The sequence below is a fragment of the Scleropages formosus genome, chromosome 25 (assembly GCF_900964775.1).
Source record: "Scleropages formosus chromosome 25, fSclFor1.1, whole genome shotgun sequence".
Taxonomy (NCBI): Eukaryota; Metazoa; Chordata; class Actinopteri; order Osteoglossiformes; family Osteoglossidae; genus Scleropages; species Scleropages formosus.
Genome location: NC_041830.1, coordinates 16,385,515 through 16,401,369, shown reverse-complemented (window position 1 = coordinate 16,401,369; position 15,855 = coordinate 16,385,515). Strand labels below are relative to the sequence as shown.

Genomic DNA, 15,855 nt, shown 5'->3' with positions numbered 1-15,855 from the left:
TTTGATATAAAATGCTGTTTGAAGGAGGGGGTGCGGTGGCGCAGTGGGTTGGACCGGGTCCTGCTCTCCGGTGGGTCTGGGGTTTGAGTCCCGCTTGGGGTGCCTTGCGACGGACTGGCGTCCCGTCCTGGGTGTGTCCCCTCCCCCTCCAGCCTTGTGCCCTGTGTTGCCAGGTTAGGCTCTGGCTCCCCGTTACCCCAAATGGGACAAGCAGTTCAGAAATATTGTCTCACTCATGTTTCATAGGCGTTGCATCCTGTGTCAGATAAAATCCAAGACATTAGATCGGCAGATCTGCCGCTACAGCCTGTTTATGATCCATTATTAAATCATACATTCTGTTGAAAGGAGGCCATTTCCCACAATATGGAACCAAACAAATAACGGTCAAATTGAGCATTACTAGAGGGCAAATACTGTACTTGCACCCAAGCTTCTGGGATAGGCTCCCAAACACCACGACCCTGACTTGAACAAGTGGTTAAGGAAACTGAGAGAGTGACTAGAGGACAAATAACATATGTTGGGTAAATAGTAAGCAAAGGATCCCATTACAACTGTCAACAAAGGCATCTGTTCTTTCATTTAAAGGAGGAGACTGACATGCAACAGGTTTCTTGTTACACAATTCATACACAATGTTTGGCCAAAGCTGTCACATTCTCCCGGTCCAGGAAGTCACGTTAAAATTAATGTAATTTTAAAATTACATAATGTAACTTACTTGACCATTCTGCAATATCTTAATTAATATTGCTCACTGTTAACATGTAAACGGGCAAATATGGGAAGCCGCAGACCGGAAGAGACCATAAAAGGACCGGAGGCGGCATGAGCGCTCACCTGAGGCGCCCCTCCGCGCGGCAAAGCTTCGGAGCCTCTCGTGACAAGAGACCGAACGGTTAGTCTCGAGAGAGCGGAGGTCGCGAGGAGGGTAACTTACATTTATCTGTTGATTTATTGTTTATGTGCTAAATCTATATTACAAACGCGTTTAGTGAAGAACACGTAAAAAGTAAGTATCTCTGAGGTAATTAATTTGTTTTTTGTAATCTCTTCAAGTAAACCTGTTTGTTGAATAACCGGTCGGTTCGTTGTCAGCCGTAGTGATTTCTGTGGCAAATTCTTTATTTCTTTTTATCCTTCTTTTTTATTTCTCTTTTTCGTTATGACTCATCTGGTGCATTTATCCATCGACAGATTTGTCATTTACGGTTTGTGTCGGGAAATGTATGGCTGTACAGTACATGATTCTTGATGTAGTTAAAATTCTGACGAACGACCCCACTTTGCTTGATTAGTCTTGGTATCTTCGATATTTTAAACGTTAGAGCACAAAAGAAGCACTTGTTGTATTCAGCCACTTCTACAATTAGAAAAATGGATAGTTGCCCTTTTTCATTTGTAAATTTTTTCAGTTAAACACAAATATTTTTTCTTCAGTACTGATGACTTCATTGACATATAATATACAGTAATGTAATTATTGTGCTACAGAAACTATGAAAGTGGAAATAAAAGATGAGCCTGTGCCTTTCTTTGTAGCTCCCGCTAGACAAGACCAGCAATGGGGCTGTACCTGAAAATGTATGTGATACTTTTGGCGGCCGCAGTCATGGTGACTGTGATGATGAAGAGTAACATCACCATAGATCAACTTTGGGTGAAGACTGTGGACTTGCAGAAACTCATTCCTCATGAATTTACCTCACAGCATGATCTGTTCTTGAGAGAGGACTTGGAGACTACTCCCGAGGCTCCATACATGACACAAATGGTAGTGGAGTGGGATGTCACCACCAGTGACTGCATGGCAAACTACAGTGTCGCCCAGACAATGTGGTTCAATTCCTTGGAGCCAAAGTTCCAGAACTATGTGCTTTACAGACATTGCAGATACTTCCCTATAGTCATGAACCATCCAGAGAAGTGCAGTGAGGACACCTACCTGCTGGTCGTCATCAAGTCTGTCGTCACACACCACGATCGCAGGGAGCTGATCCGTAAGACATGGGGGAAGAAGCAGGAAATTGACGGCAAGAAGATCAGGACACTGTTTCTCCTCGGTGAAGCTCTCGATGATGGGGAGTCGGCCCACCACCAAAAGTTACTGGAGTACGAGAATGAAATTTTTGGCGACATCTTGCAGTGGAACTTCTTAGACAGCTTCTATAATCTCACCTTGAAAGAGACACACTTTCTGAAGTGGTTCTCCATATACTGCCATAAAGTACGGTACATATTCAAGGGGGATGATGACATATTTGTCAACATCCCCAATATCATTGAGTACCTTAAAGAGACTCAAGTCAAAAACCTCTTTGTTGGAGACGTGATTTTTTCAGCAAAGCCCATTCGAAACCGAGAGAGCAAGTACTACATCCCCAAGGAACTGTACAGCAAGCCAAGATATCCACCATATGCAGGTGGCGGAGGCTTTGTAATGGATGGGGTGCTAGCCAGAAAGCTCTACATGGCCTCACAAAGCATAGAGCTGTATCCTATTGATGATGTTTTCCTGGGCATGTGTCTCAGATCGCTCCAAGTGAAACCCATCAAGCACAATGCCTTCAAAACCTTCGGTCTGGTGAAGGATAAGTCCAGCATTTTGAACAAAGAGCCGTGCTTCTTCAAGAGCCTGATTGTAGTGCACAAGCTTCTGCCCCCAGAGTTGATCAAAATGTGGGAACTTGTCAACAGAGATCTCATCTGCACTCATAAATATGACTATGTGCACCTGTAGACAACAGAGAACTGACTGGAAGAGTGCTGCTTTGCATTCAAAAGCTGAGTTCTGATCAAGTGCAAAGAGCATTAATACACAATTTAAAATAGTTTTCAACAATTATAAAACAAGGTAGGAGTGGGGGGCTTGTAACAATTTTTTTATCAAAACTTAAATTAGGACTGTATTTAATATACAATAATGTAATCAGAAATATATTTCCCTTGCAATAAGCCACATTGGATAAACTGTCACTCCCCAATTCTCTACTGCCAAAGGCTGTATGTTTGAGTGCCTTTATCTGTGTGTAAAATTAATTTTAGATGAGCTTTTCATCTCTGTATGTCAGTATTGGGAACATTATTTCTTAAGAATGTATATCCGAGTATTTGGTGCAGACGCTCTGTACACAAGTCCTTTTACTCCAGTAGTGGTGATCAAAAGTTATGAATACAGGAATGCATTTAAGGAAAGTTCAGCAGGGATGTTTCAGGTTACATGTGGCATCATGCTTAAGCAAGCAGAACAAGTTTTCCAGCAAAAACAATGCTGTTCAGCATCATTGCTTCGTATCAGTTCTGCATTTATTTATTTTTTTTATTGTTCACATGGATTTGTCCACAGATGGAATATGACTAAAGGATTACAGTAAATTTCCTATGAACCCTTTCAATCTTGATAGTGTGAATCATGTAAATGAGCAGATTAAGAGGCCAATCAAGGCTAACTAAAGCATAGCCTTAGTGAAAACCAGCAGGCCAAGAAACTGCATGCAAAGACAGAATAACAGTAGAATGAGTAGTAGAATAATTTACACTGGGACTGGTAAATGTCTTTAAATGTCCTATATAAGGCATATTTACAGCAAGTGACAACTTAAAATAGGACTATTTTACTGTAGTGCTTTTTTCTTGAGTAACACAATCTCATGGGCAGTTCCATCTCTTGCATAAAGAACAAAACTCAGTAGGGTGTGACGTGCACCTGAACAAACTGGATGATCACGAGTTTCTTTCAGTGTGAATTTTTGATAAATAAATGATCCTGAGAAAGTTATCCGGTTCAATTTTTAAAAAAAAAAAAAAAAAGAAAGAAAAGCAGTAATAGACAAGGTGAAGCTTCAATAGTTGTTCTGTTACAAGTTGTATGAAATCAGAACACGTGCTTCACCAGGGCAAAAATAATCTGCTCAAGAGCAAGACCAAACAAAAGCGTGAGCCTGACTTTAAAGAACGGATCCTGAGAAGTGGAGCCCAGCAAATCACATGGCTACTACTGATTACAACTAGATCAAAATAAACAAGAGCTCAGATGTCTCACTAATCAAAATAATGCACAAAGAAAAGGAACACAAAAAACACTACATGATGACAACATTCCAGTCACTCCCTACAGGACTAAACTCAGCCGCAACCAAGGCACACCTAAAATCACACAGTAAGTGCAAGAACATCAGATGCTGACAAAAAATGTGAGAAACAAACAGCCTGTTTTGCGTATCAGTGAAAATTAATTTCAACATGCATACATCAAGGAATACCTGTTAGATATGGGCCTTAACTTCACATTAAGCCAAAACTATATACAGCTTGACATACTGTATAGTGGACACCATGCAGTATGGACACATGGATGATGTATAAACAACCAGAAAGCAGAGCACTATAAACAGCAAGGCAGCTGTGAGAGAATCTCATTATTCTCGTATATCACCCCACAACATGTGGGCTGCTACAGATCTCAGATAGTGTAGAAGTAACCAGGGTCATCATTCACATGTATGATGTTTGCCTGTTTGAAAACGTCTGCTAGACACATTGAAGAGCTGAAGCACCGTTCCAAAAGAAATGTGGTCCATGTTACCCTTTACAGGTGCACTTTGGCTGCAGAGACTGTCACTAAGCTACACTTGTGATCCACATCAAAGCTGATATACATGTTAGGGAAAAGGCCTAAGGGAACTAAGCCTGTCATTGGGCTTCCCGCACACATCCAAGAATGCAAATGCTTACAAGAAAATGACACTCAAAAACACCAGCGGTTGTAAAAATACCCTAGTACTGGGTTTATTCAATGCTCTGGTACATTATATACAATTTGCAAATGAAACAAGAAACTCACAAAAAAAAAAAAAATATCGGTAAAACTGAATCGTGCAAATGCACAGGTAAAATACAGCAGTTTCACAGAGAGTTTGTTTAGACTGCTCTATTTAAGAAACATTAAGTACATGACCCCTATAGCCGCAGACACATGCCTAAAACCAAGGCTGTGGGTGCTTCTCTTCAGCCAAACCTGCTGTGGCTGGCATGTTTTACTGCATTCTTTGACTCCATCAGAACATGGAGACTATTACAGCTACAAGAGAGCGGCATAAATCAGCTGTCCAACTTTGCCTTCTTCCTTCGTGTCTTGCCTTGAGCTTTGAAATCTTTACCTGCAACAGAGACTGGTTCAGAAACTTCTCTACTTTGACCCACTGTATTCTGGGAGAAGGATACTGGTTGTGATCTACAGAATGTGACCACTGATTCTAAGTAGAAGAAAAGTACAGCCTCACCCTGTTGCAGCTCTTTATCTCCACCTTGTTCACCTTTATGACCAAAAGTCTTACGGCAGCCCCTTTTGTCTGTGAGCATGGCGTAGTCCAGGACCACCTTGCTGCCATCAATCTCGCAATGAGCCATGGCTCTCTTGGCTTTCCGGCAAGCTTTCTCATTGCTAAAGGCCACGAATCCAAACCTTGAGGAAAAAATGTGAACACGACTTACAGGTGGAACAGGCAGAAAACAGAGTTGCCTCAAGACCTACATGAGTCCTACAAAAAACTTCAGTCCAATTTATACCAACACCTTTCTCCCTAAAAGTGAAAACATCAACATGAAACCATTACTATTCAACTGGACCCCTCATTAAACCCCATTGTCAATCAAAGCAGGACTGACCACCATCCCGCCATGTTTCACAAATGACCAAAGGTCAGAAACCTGGAACAAGAAGCAGGTCAGTGGTCTTCCGACAAACCCATACACCTGATCACATGACATCCAGGAGCTCATGTGAATATGACTCAAAAGTTCACTCCGTCTCCATGATGCACAACAAAAACGCACCTTTTTGACGATTCCTTGCTCATCACAACTCTTGCGCTGATACAACCCTGAAAGGCCTCTTTCAGGACCTTCGTTGTTGTTTTCTCCGAGAGACCTTTGACGCAGAGGCTCTTCAGGTCCACATCTAATGCCACAACATGCATTAAACTTCAAGCAGGTGCAGAATAGGGACAGGAAGGACATCTCGTTCATCTTATGAGCCCACAGCCCTAATGCTTGCAAACATCAAACTTCCTTTGAAACAGTTCTGGAAACATCTCAAGCGCTAACCAGGGTTTTCTTTGCCAGGCCGAGCCTTGGAGCTCATCTCGATGACGATCAAACTGCCGTTGATCTCCGTGTTGTTCAAGCGCTCCATGGCTTCCTTGGCATCCTCGCTGCTCCCAAAATCCACAAAGGCAAATCTAGATGAAAGAGGACAACAAAAAGGACGTCTCAAAGTGTCACAACTTGGAGTCAACACACTTGGTTGAGTGCTCTAAGGTACACTGGTAACAAGGCAACGCATTGCTCTACACACACCCTCTCAATGCCCCCTTGATCTTCGGCAATCTGACAGCAACTGCTTTCTCAAACGTTCCCTTGAGGGTGTCCTTCGTCACATCGGAAGGTAGGTTTTTCACCACAAGGGTCTGCTGAGAAAGGGCTGGGTGTATGGAACACCATCAGAAAGGGGGAGGGGGGGAAACGTGCAATCAGAGGGCTGGAAACACACCTGCGCTAAGTAATTCCTGACGTCCCGTCCGACGTGCACACAACATGAGACGCAGGTGTACATTCGCGGTAACTCAAAATGGGCCGAAACGTCATCTTTATACCTCTTTTCTGCCCCGTCCACTCCAGGACAACAGGGCAACCTTTGACTTCGGCTCCCTGCTTCTCTGCCATGACCTTCTCAGCAACGGCCTCCGTTTCAAATTCCAAATAGGCAATTCTGTTGGAGTTTAAAAAAAAAAAAAAAAAAAAACTGAAGTGAAAACACTTTTATACAACTTTTAAAATAAATAAATAGATAAAAGAAAATTACATCCATTCATCCATCACCAACAACAACCCCTTTTCAGGGTTGTGATGGTCCACAGTCTATCCCACAAGCATGGTGTACACCCTAGATGGAACTCCGGTCCACCAGTCAAACCACACACACACACACACCGGTCTCTCCATTTCACCTGAAAACATGTGTTTCAATTGTGGGAGGAAACCAGAGCACCCGGTGGAAGCATGAACACGAGAGGGAGGGACATGCAAACTGACAGACTGCGCCACATTCGAACCCACAATACAGGAGCTGTGAGGCACCAGCACCACCTGCTGTACCGCTGTGTCTCCCCTTCTTGCAATACATAAAAACTGAAACAGAACCTTGATCTTGGGTGAAGACGCAAGACCCCCATCCCTCTCCGAAGTGGACACCCACCCCCTGGGAGCATCAGACAGGCTTTTCGGTATTCTGATGTCCACCGCTTGGCAGAACACTTCCTTCAGGTCTTCCTTCTTAGCGGAGCACGGAACTTCCCTCAAAAACAGGGTGCGCTGGTCGCTCTCTGCAGGGACGGGTTGGGTAAAAAGGTGAATCGAAAGACGGCGGGAAACCGGAGCTGCCGAGTCGCGCCGAGGGAAACGCGTCTCACCTCGCTTACCGCTCCGGAACACGTCCTTCTTGGCTTTCTCCACCCTCAGTTCCCGACCCAGGACATTCAGCCCGTTCAGATCAAGGGCTTTCTTTAGGTGCTCCTCACAAGTTAAGCTCACATAAGCACGCCTCCTGCAAGAGAGATGGACACACCTCATCTCACACACACAGGAACGCTCTGACCACAGCGTACCATCGTAAACAGCCACGATAAGCCACAGGTGGCTCAAAGGAGCAGTCGGCTTAATGAAAACAAACGCCATCTCCAACCTACGTACAGATATTAGTGTGCGTACAGAACAGGTGGCGCCACAAGCGGTCCTCATGCACGCAGGGGTTCGATTCTTACTTGACGCGATTCAGCACAAGATCCTGAACTTCGAGGCCGTGTTTGGACAAAAGGTTCAGCACAGCCTTTCGGAATTCTTTCTGGCTGTTTCCTGACATCAAGTTGCCAACAAAAACAGAGAAATCTGCAAAGAAGAGTGAAAACAACAAAACGGATTTATTGAGCAGGTCATCAATCGATCTGCATGATGGGTGTGGAGGAGAAACACAAGTTGACCGCGGTCAAAAGCTCTAGGCTGCGCTTTTCTGAGCGAGTTTGAACTAACCGAGGACTGTCTGCACACAGTTTATAGAAAACCTCGTATGACTGAATTAACGCCACATCAGCAGCCCATAAACCACACTTCCCCCTTCAGGTCGGAGCAACTGTATCACACTGTGCCGTACTGTACCTTCAGTCTCTGGTTTAGCCTTTTTGGCAGGAGAAACATCCCCTGATTCTGCCTTCCTCTTCTTTCCAGGCATCAAGGCCAACCCTGAGAAAAAAAAAATGACAACTTATATATTAATTACACACACCGCGGGGAGCCGGAGCCTAACCCAGCAACAAAAGGGCGTAAGGCTGGAGGGGACACATCCAGGACGGGATGCCAGTCTGTCACAAGGCACCCCAAGGGACTCGAACCCCAGACCCACCGGATAGCAGGACCCGGCCAAACCCACTGCGCCACCACACCCCCCTATATTAATCATAAATACAATAAAATTAATCACAAAATTAATTAAAATCAGTTAATTATAATTACATGGCTACAATCATATCTAATAGCAAACTAGCTAACAACCTGTAGGCAAACTCAAAACATCGAGGAACGACGCTCTGGACGTTGAGAAGGGAAGCAGGAAGAGACAGCGCTTCCCAATATCGCCGGACTGAAAGTTCCGGAATCATCACTTTTACCCGATTTTTTGTTGCCCTCCTCGGCCGTCTTCCCTCCCGCTTTCTTCGCACTGGCTTTAGGAGCGCCATCTGCGCAGGGAGACGCGGCTGAGAAGAGCAAAGGCTTCAGGCGAAAGCAGTAAGTCCACTTCCTGCGTGTCGGAGGAAGTGACGGCGTAACGCTTCTGCGGTCAATACTGTGTTTTCGCCGCACCGCCTGACCTCAGCTGACCCGCGCGACTCACGGAACGATAACGGCACGAGCGCACGTACAAAGATTACGCGTCGGTCCTGTGTCCCAGCTGTGTGTTTTTGTCCACTCCAGAGGACATATGAGGTCTTCAACTTCACTTCCCAAACTCCACATGCCACACTTCTGACTCTTGAAGCACGTTACAGAAAACACTGTAGGCTTCTCAAATATAAACCCGGATTTGCACCGAGCGGTGGGAAGCGACCACGCGTACAACCCCCCCCAGGGAGAACACACTTACCTTCGTCCTTCTCTATAAGAGCGCCTCCATCCGGAGCAGTTTTCCTGCAGGTTCTAGCGCTCCGTGCCGCTGCTTTCAGGGGGGCCTTAAAAAAAAAAAAAAAGTACACGCCTTTCAGAAACACGCAGCTTCAAAACGAAATATTCATAAAAGTACATTAAATAGACACATAAGACAGACACCTGCATGGAGAATTTATTAGCGGCAAAGGAAATTGCAGGAAGGAATATAAACAGAGGCGCATGTGTGTTAAAGACACACACACACACACACACACATTTTCAGAACCGCTTGTCCCATACGGGGTCACGGGGAACCGGAGCCTACCCGGCAACACAGGGCGTAAGGCTGGAGAGAGGGAGGGGACACACCCAGGACGGGACGCCAGTCCGTCGCAAGGCACCCCAAGCGGGACTTGAACCCCAGACCCACCGGAGAGCAGGACTGCGGTCCAACCCACCGCGCCACCGCACCCCTCTCGTGTTAAAGACACATTTAAAATAAATACAACAACAAGAAAAATAATAAATCTGTTACATCTTCCTCCTCTGTTACTGCTGGGGGGCATTTTTTCTTCACCTCCTGCTTCTTTGGTGTCTTTTCACACCGAAAAATTTAAAAAAAAAATAAAAACTATGTTAAGGTCCTTCATGGTGGGGAAAGCTTCACAAGTGTCCATTCAGCTTCAGGGTCCTAACTCTGTCCCCTCTGTCCATATAACTGAGAGATCGGAGACACTTGACTGTCAGTGTTTGACACGTGTGCACAGCACGGTATTCTTACCGCAGTGACTGTAAACCCTACACGTCCCCATCCTCGGGCACAGGAGCGTGACTTTAACTACTACTCCCCCTGCCGTCCAACTGCATGTCTATCCACGCTGCTCCTGAGCGCTGATTAACTGCTCAGCGACAGACGTGAGAACCATCCGCGTGTCGCGGGCGGGCGCGCGGGATCATCATGCCGGGGTCGTGCGAGGCTCGCACGTGGCCCGCCGCCGGAGCCCTCCCCTCCCTCGCGCGGCGAGATCCCGAAGAAGAGTGCAAGCTGGACATGCAAGGCCAAGCGACACGTGCGGTTTAATTTTTGCGTAGTCAGTGTTGCGGTAAAACGCAGGTTTTCATGATAAAGAACTATCATGACAATAATTAACTTTTAATAAATCCTATAATAAAATCATGATAAAACTGCCCCCCGAACTACTCGTTTCACGTCGTGCTCCGACCTATATCAGCAGGAGGGACACACCGCTAACGGCTAACTGCTCAGCAGCGCGTGTTCCTTCGCACTTCCGAGCAGAGCCAGAGGAGACGCACAATTTGGGTTCTTCCTTACCTTGGTTACCTTGGTTACCTTTACCATCTTGTCTTCACTTCCCCAAAAATCATTAATTAAATGAAATACGTCTCTGATCCGCACGTGGCTCCTGCGGCGTGAGAACCTGCGTCACGTCCTGTCACTGCGCATGAGCAAGGATGTCCAATAGGAAGCTTCATGCTGTGGCTAAGGAAACGGGGCGGGGCAAAAAAAATGAAAGGTACCGCATGTGGGCGGGGAATAAATGGAGGCGGGCTACTGACGTCTGTCGCAACGACTTCCATTGGCTGAGCTAATGAATTAAGGCGGGAGTATGCAAATATAAATCATCCGTGAAGTGCAATTAAAGTTTGAACGTTTTTGGTGACAGAAATACAGATACCGCCCCTTTTTCCTGCTTGGAAAGGACGGAAGTTGGTGCGAAAATGAAGAGACGCATTTTTAATCCTCAAATAATCTTTTTTAACGGTCATCAACAGTCAGTGATGCATTCCATGTTCAATTTATTGTCACCTGAAAGCTGTTAGGTGTACTGTTTTTTTCACGTGGTTTTCTGGTGAATTTGACTATTAATGTCATATTAAAGTGTGATTATAATAAAAAAGTGAGAAATTGTTGCAGGATAAGAAGCATTTCGCTCCACAACCACACGGTGGGAGTATTTCCCTCCAAATCAGGTTTCACACAGCGCTCATTCATGTTGGTTCTCTACGGGGGGTGATGCTCGTTATGAAGGCACCCCCCGCGGTGATTTTACGGTACTATTTCTGAAGACTCAGGAAACAGCGGGCATTATGAAGTGGATCATACATGCACGTTCTTGGACTACCGCGTAAGTCATACAATTTATGCGGTAAGATTTACTTAATAAATGATCACAATACAGTACTTTTTATTTTTTGTTTTTTTTTATACATGCATAACAGAAAAACAACTATGCTACGCTGTGCTATGCTCAAAAATACATTCTGCTGTTTTTCATAAGTGTATAAAAACAAAATTAAACTGTGTTTTTTTCTGGTTCCTGTGGATCTTTGACGCGGCCTTATCAATGAATAGGTAACGTGGTAGATTCACTTTACCAGCAGTCCTGTTCTAACATCAATAGTCCTCAGTAGGGTATAACCATAGTATTAATGTCCACAACATTCCTTTTTGTCTCATTGTTTAAGGCACTTTCTCATTGCTGAGCATCTACTCCCCATCTTGGCACGATCAAAATCCCTTCCTGCTGCTTTGGCCACTGAATTTGTTTTTAACTACTTTGTAAACATGATCTCTTTTTAATGTAACATCCCTCCAGCTGAGAGAGACAAGGGATTCCAGCCATTCAATATGATATGCACACAAAAATATTATTAAAATGAACTTTTTCAAGAAATACATTTTCATATTCTGCACTGCTTTTCCAGAAAATAACCCAAGTAGTTATATATATATTATATATATAGCTTGTTTCTACGTCACTCTCACTTTGTTTCTTAGCAAATGTCCTGTTCTACTTTAATATCACTTTAATATCAAATATTACAAAATGACAGAGGGAAGGTGTTGGAATGTGCAAAGGTTTAACTGCAGTCATTTCAGATGTCTCATTTTACTACTCACGGGCATGTCAAAACAATGGTAAATAGCTTGGCTTTTTTTCTCGAAACCTACAATTGCACTCAACTGACACTTTCACGGCATAGATTTTTTTTTTTTTTTAAGTCATACCAGAGTTACAACACATGGTTGTCCGGCAGATGCAATCTATTAAAAAAGTAACATAAATAAAAGTCGTAATTATAAATACCTTTTTATAAACATATAAATAGTGTTTGAAACATAAATACAGCACGTTTATGCAGGCGTTAAGTACAAGAGGTGCCGCGGCAGTGTCGCAGCCTCGCGCTCCGAGCCCCTCCGCCGCTGTCCGCTCTTTCCTCGCGTTTCCTTTCTATGTACACGTGTGTGCGGGTCTCTCTCTCAGTCGATGCAGTTGGTGTGTCTTCGTACCGGCAGCGTCCCTCTGGGATAAAGATGATGCTCTTCTTTTGGTGAAGTCGAAGACCCGCCGGGAGCGCGGCGGCTCCAGGTCCGCCGCACCCGTCAGGTCCTGCAGCAGCAAAGGAAGGAAGGGCTGTTATGCGGCGGGCTCGGGCACCACGGCTAATGCTTCACGTGGAAGTGCGACCCATGTCACTATCATTCATTCACATTCATCTGCATCCCTGGGGGAGTTGCGCGCGCCTCAGGCGTGTTCTTCACCTGTGTGCGTTAAGCGCGCCGATGACGCGCGACTCGCTTTTTACGCACGAGCCTCTCGCAGCAATCCGAACCACACAACTCTTTTTTTTTTTTTTTTGCACAGCGAGTGTGAAGAACTGAAAAGGACCCTTCTAGAAGAAACGCTGCCCAAAGGTCAGTGCAGCTTTGGACATGATCAGTACGAAACGCCGGTCCCGTGGCGTGGTCCAAGTTCGGGGTGGCCGGCCTGAGCACGCGCTGTTTTCTCATTTTCAGACAGTCGACGTTTTGTATTTAACCTCGAGGCACCATTAAGCCCGTCTGTGAATGAATGGCCTCATGTGTGTTACAGCACTTCGCGCCCGGTGATGATTCTAACAGGTTGTTTTGCTTTTCGCGGGTCGCGCGCAGGGAGCGCTTTGAAGGCTTTAAAAAGGCGGCTCGCATGGGAGGACGCTGCTGGCTGTCAGCTGCCTCACACACGCACACGCACACGCGCACACGCACACACATGGGGGGCGGGGTGGGCACTCACCGGCACGCGGCTGCTCCGACGGCCCTCTAACAGCCCATGCCGCTCAGGGTCCCTATCCGGTCCATCTTGTGTCCGAAGCAGCCGTTCCGGGACGGGGACCCCCCCTTCTTGTTGCCCGCTTTCGGCTTCTTGGGCGCGGGCTGATCGCCCTGGGCGCGCGACGTGGCGCTCTTGGCGCGCGGCTGCAGACGCAGGTCGCGCAGCAGGCGCGAGCGCAGGTGCTCCAGGGTCCGCTCGCGCTCGCGATCCCGTTCGTCCGTCGCCAGGTACTCGGAGAGCTCGTCGCCCAGCAGATTCCTGAGGGCCTGGGGAGAGGAGACGGAAGTGGCCTGATTGCTCCCTCACGTGACCCCCTTGTGGATGGACGAATGAACGGGGGCATCGGCGCGAGAACGAACGAACGAACGGACGAATGAATGGACGGACGGACGGATGGATGGAATGACATGACGGGTGTGTAGGTGAATGAACGACGGATGGACGCTGGATGGATGCTGGAATGCAACGAATGGACGAAGAATAAATGGACACATGATGGATGAGTGGCCACCTCCGAAAGGAAGATCGATCAGAGTGATCAGTTTGAAAACACCACGCAGCCGCGTTGCGCGTGCCGTCACTGTGAACTCGCTAACACTTCCACTTGGTGACAAACTAACTGGTGGAAATCAGTTATCCGCCGGGGATTCCTGCGGTTAAAGTCACTGGAGACCCGGGTGTCAACCGGACTGAAGAGAGGGTGGTACGTCTAACAGGTAAAAACGGGGTAATAAACAATGAAATGCAGGTCTGAGATCAATACTCCTCAAGTGTCAGTATGTGAATGGTTAAATATTATCTGAAGAACCACCATAGGAGATGATCACGCGTATCCTGGAAGGGTTGTGATCTATTAACCGCAGATGAGGGTTTTTCCCTGTTTACTAGAGTTGTTACCTGTTCATAAAAGCAGTTTTTAGGAAGCGGTCTAATCAGCTCCTCTGTGGGTACAGAATACGGTAAATGACGCATCTGGTGAGACCTGAGTAGTGTCTCCTTGAGGAAGCGGACTCAGGACAGCAGATGGACTGGACTGGACGCATGGGTGGACCTTGGGAAGGACAAGGCAGGCCACGGCCAAAAGTGGGAAAGTGACCTTTTTGTTTCTCTCCAGCTCAATATAATATTTATTGCTTCGAAACCTAATGCAATTACGCACAAGGGTGAAACGCGCCGACGAACACGTGGATGTGCGCAAATGTGGAACTACCACACACGGTCATGTCAAAATATGAGAAAACTTTTTTATTCTTTTTTTTTTTTAAAGAGCTTTTAAGTAAATGTGGCACTTTTTTACTCTGATAAATATTCATCACCTGGGGAAACGGTCCCTTCATTGACTGAGCGCAGCCTTGCCCGTCGTCTCAAGGTTTTCCCGACGCTTTCTTACCTTCTGCTGCGCGGCGCTCAGAGGTTTGGCCTCGAGGCTCAAAGAAAGGAGGCTCATCAATAGTCCACACACGATGACACGCGTGGCATTCATCCTGGACTGCGTCCTCGTGTCCCTTCTGCGCGGGGATCAGCCTTCTCAGTGTCAGTCTTCGCGCCGATCTCTCCAGGGTTCGAGCCTCCACCCTCCTAAGATGCCCAGGCGCTCGTGTGCCTCCGTAACGCGCCATGCAGGGAACATATAACCCCCCAGTGATGATGTCACACATCCTTCACCCCCCCAACCCCCGCGTCACGCAACCTGTTGCCAATTTCTCCTTCCCTCTCGCTCTCCCTCTGTCAAAAAGCATTTTATTTATTAAGATTCTGTTTAACCTTGGAGTCAGGGGTATCTTTCATTTACCTTTTTTTCATTTAATTGGAAAACGGTTTCAAGGAGCGCCAAGAAACACGTTATATAGCTATAATCATGGGACACGCGGATGATATAAATGGGAAATAAAGTCTACTTTGGAAATGTGAGCAGGAGTTCTTATGTAAGATTTCTCAGATTTCTTCATTATTCCCATTTTTACGGGGGGCAGAGAAGGGATGAGATCACACACAGATGAGCAGAGTAGAATTTAACAGAAGGGAAGAGAGCAGAACAGAGCAGGCGGACACGCGCACATTTACATGTACCTGTTTATATATGTAATAGACCATAAGTACGACACATAGATAATGTTGTAGTGGATTATATATAACACGATTATTACAAAGTGATCCCTAAAGGGTTTTTTCATTTAATATTGACCAGGGAACTAAATGAGTTGGCGCATCCAAGCTGATAAATTTGGGTGAAGCTTTCATTGCCTCCCATTGTCATGAACTATCAGTAAAAATAATAAGAGAAAAAAAATTGCTCTCAGACAAGAGACTTGACACTAGGTGCAGCAGAAAAATATTTAACATACAAATTTGACCGCTTTCGGTGGCACCAGTAGAAATTCGCAGGTAGTTTCTTATCCTCTTAAAATACGCCGAAAGAATTGTTTGCGTGAGGAACTTCGATATTTTTTACATTTTAATTCTACCAAATATTCATTGACTCGGAAATGGCAGTGCTGTCGAATACATACTTTATTATAATAAAGGTACATCTGATTTT

The 15,855-nt window shown here is 45.7% G+C and overlaps 3 protein-coding genes across 3 annotated transcripts; 1 reads left to right on the top strand and 2 right to left on the bottom strand.

Annotated features, from left to right (window-relative positions):
* The first annotated feature begins 773 nt into the window (after positions 1-773).
* LOC108921375 (UDP-GlcNAc:betaGal beta-1,3-N-acetylglucosaminyltransferase 7-like) lies at positions 774-3,398 on the top strand. The gene is made up of 2 exons (XM_018730853.2): positions 774-1,015; positions 1,546-3,398. Exon 2 carries the CDS (start codon positions 1,568-1,570, stop codon positions 2,741-2,743), a length of 1,176 nt encoding a protein of 391 aa, XP_018586369.1. The 5' UTR covers positions 774-1,015; positions 1,546-1,567; the 3' UTR covers positions 2,744-3,398.
* Positions 3,399-4,778: 1,380 nt separating this feature from the next.
* Positions 4,779-10,656, bottom strand: LOC108921525 (nucleolin-like). The gene is made up of 12 exons (XM_018731015.2): positions 10,532-10,656; positions 9,197-9,281; positions 8,215-8,298; positions 7,824-7,947; positions 7,473-7,606; positions 7,259-7,385; positions 6,657-6,772; positions 6,361-6,484; positions 6,109-6,242; positions 5,839-5,962; positions 5,286-5,467; positions 4,779-5,162 (listed from the first exon to the last, which is right to left on the bottom strand). The coding sequence occupies exons 1-12, from the start codon at positions 10,556-10,558 to the stop codon at positions 5,104-5,106; spliced, it is 1,320 nt and encodes a 439-aa protein (XP_018586531.2). The 5' UTR covers positions 10,559-10,656; the 3' UTR covers positions 4,779-5,103.
* Positions 10,657-12,009: 1,353 nt separating this feature from the next.
* LOC114909513 (C-type natriuretic peptide 4-like) lies at positions 12,010-14,918 on the bottom strand. The gene is made up of 3 exons (XM_029249430.1): positions 14,707-14,918; positions 13,278-13,582; positions 12,010-12,611 (listed from the first exon to the last, which is right to left on the bottom strand). Exons 1-2 carry the CDS (start codon positions 14,797-14,799, stop codon positions 13,304-13,306), a joined length of 372 nt encoding a protein of 123 aa, XP_029105263.1. The 5' UTR covers positions 14,800-14,918; the 3' UTR covers positions 12,010-12,611; positions 13,278-13,303.
* Positions 14,919-15,855: the final 937 nt, after the last annotated feature.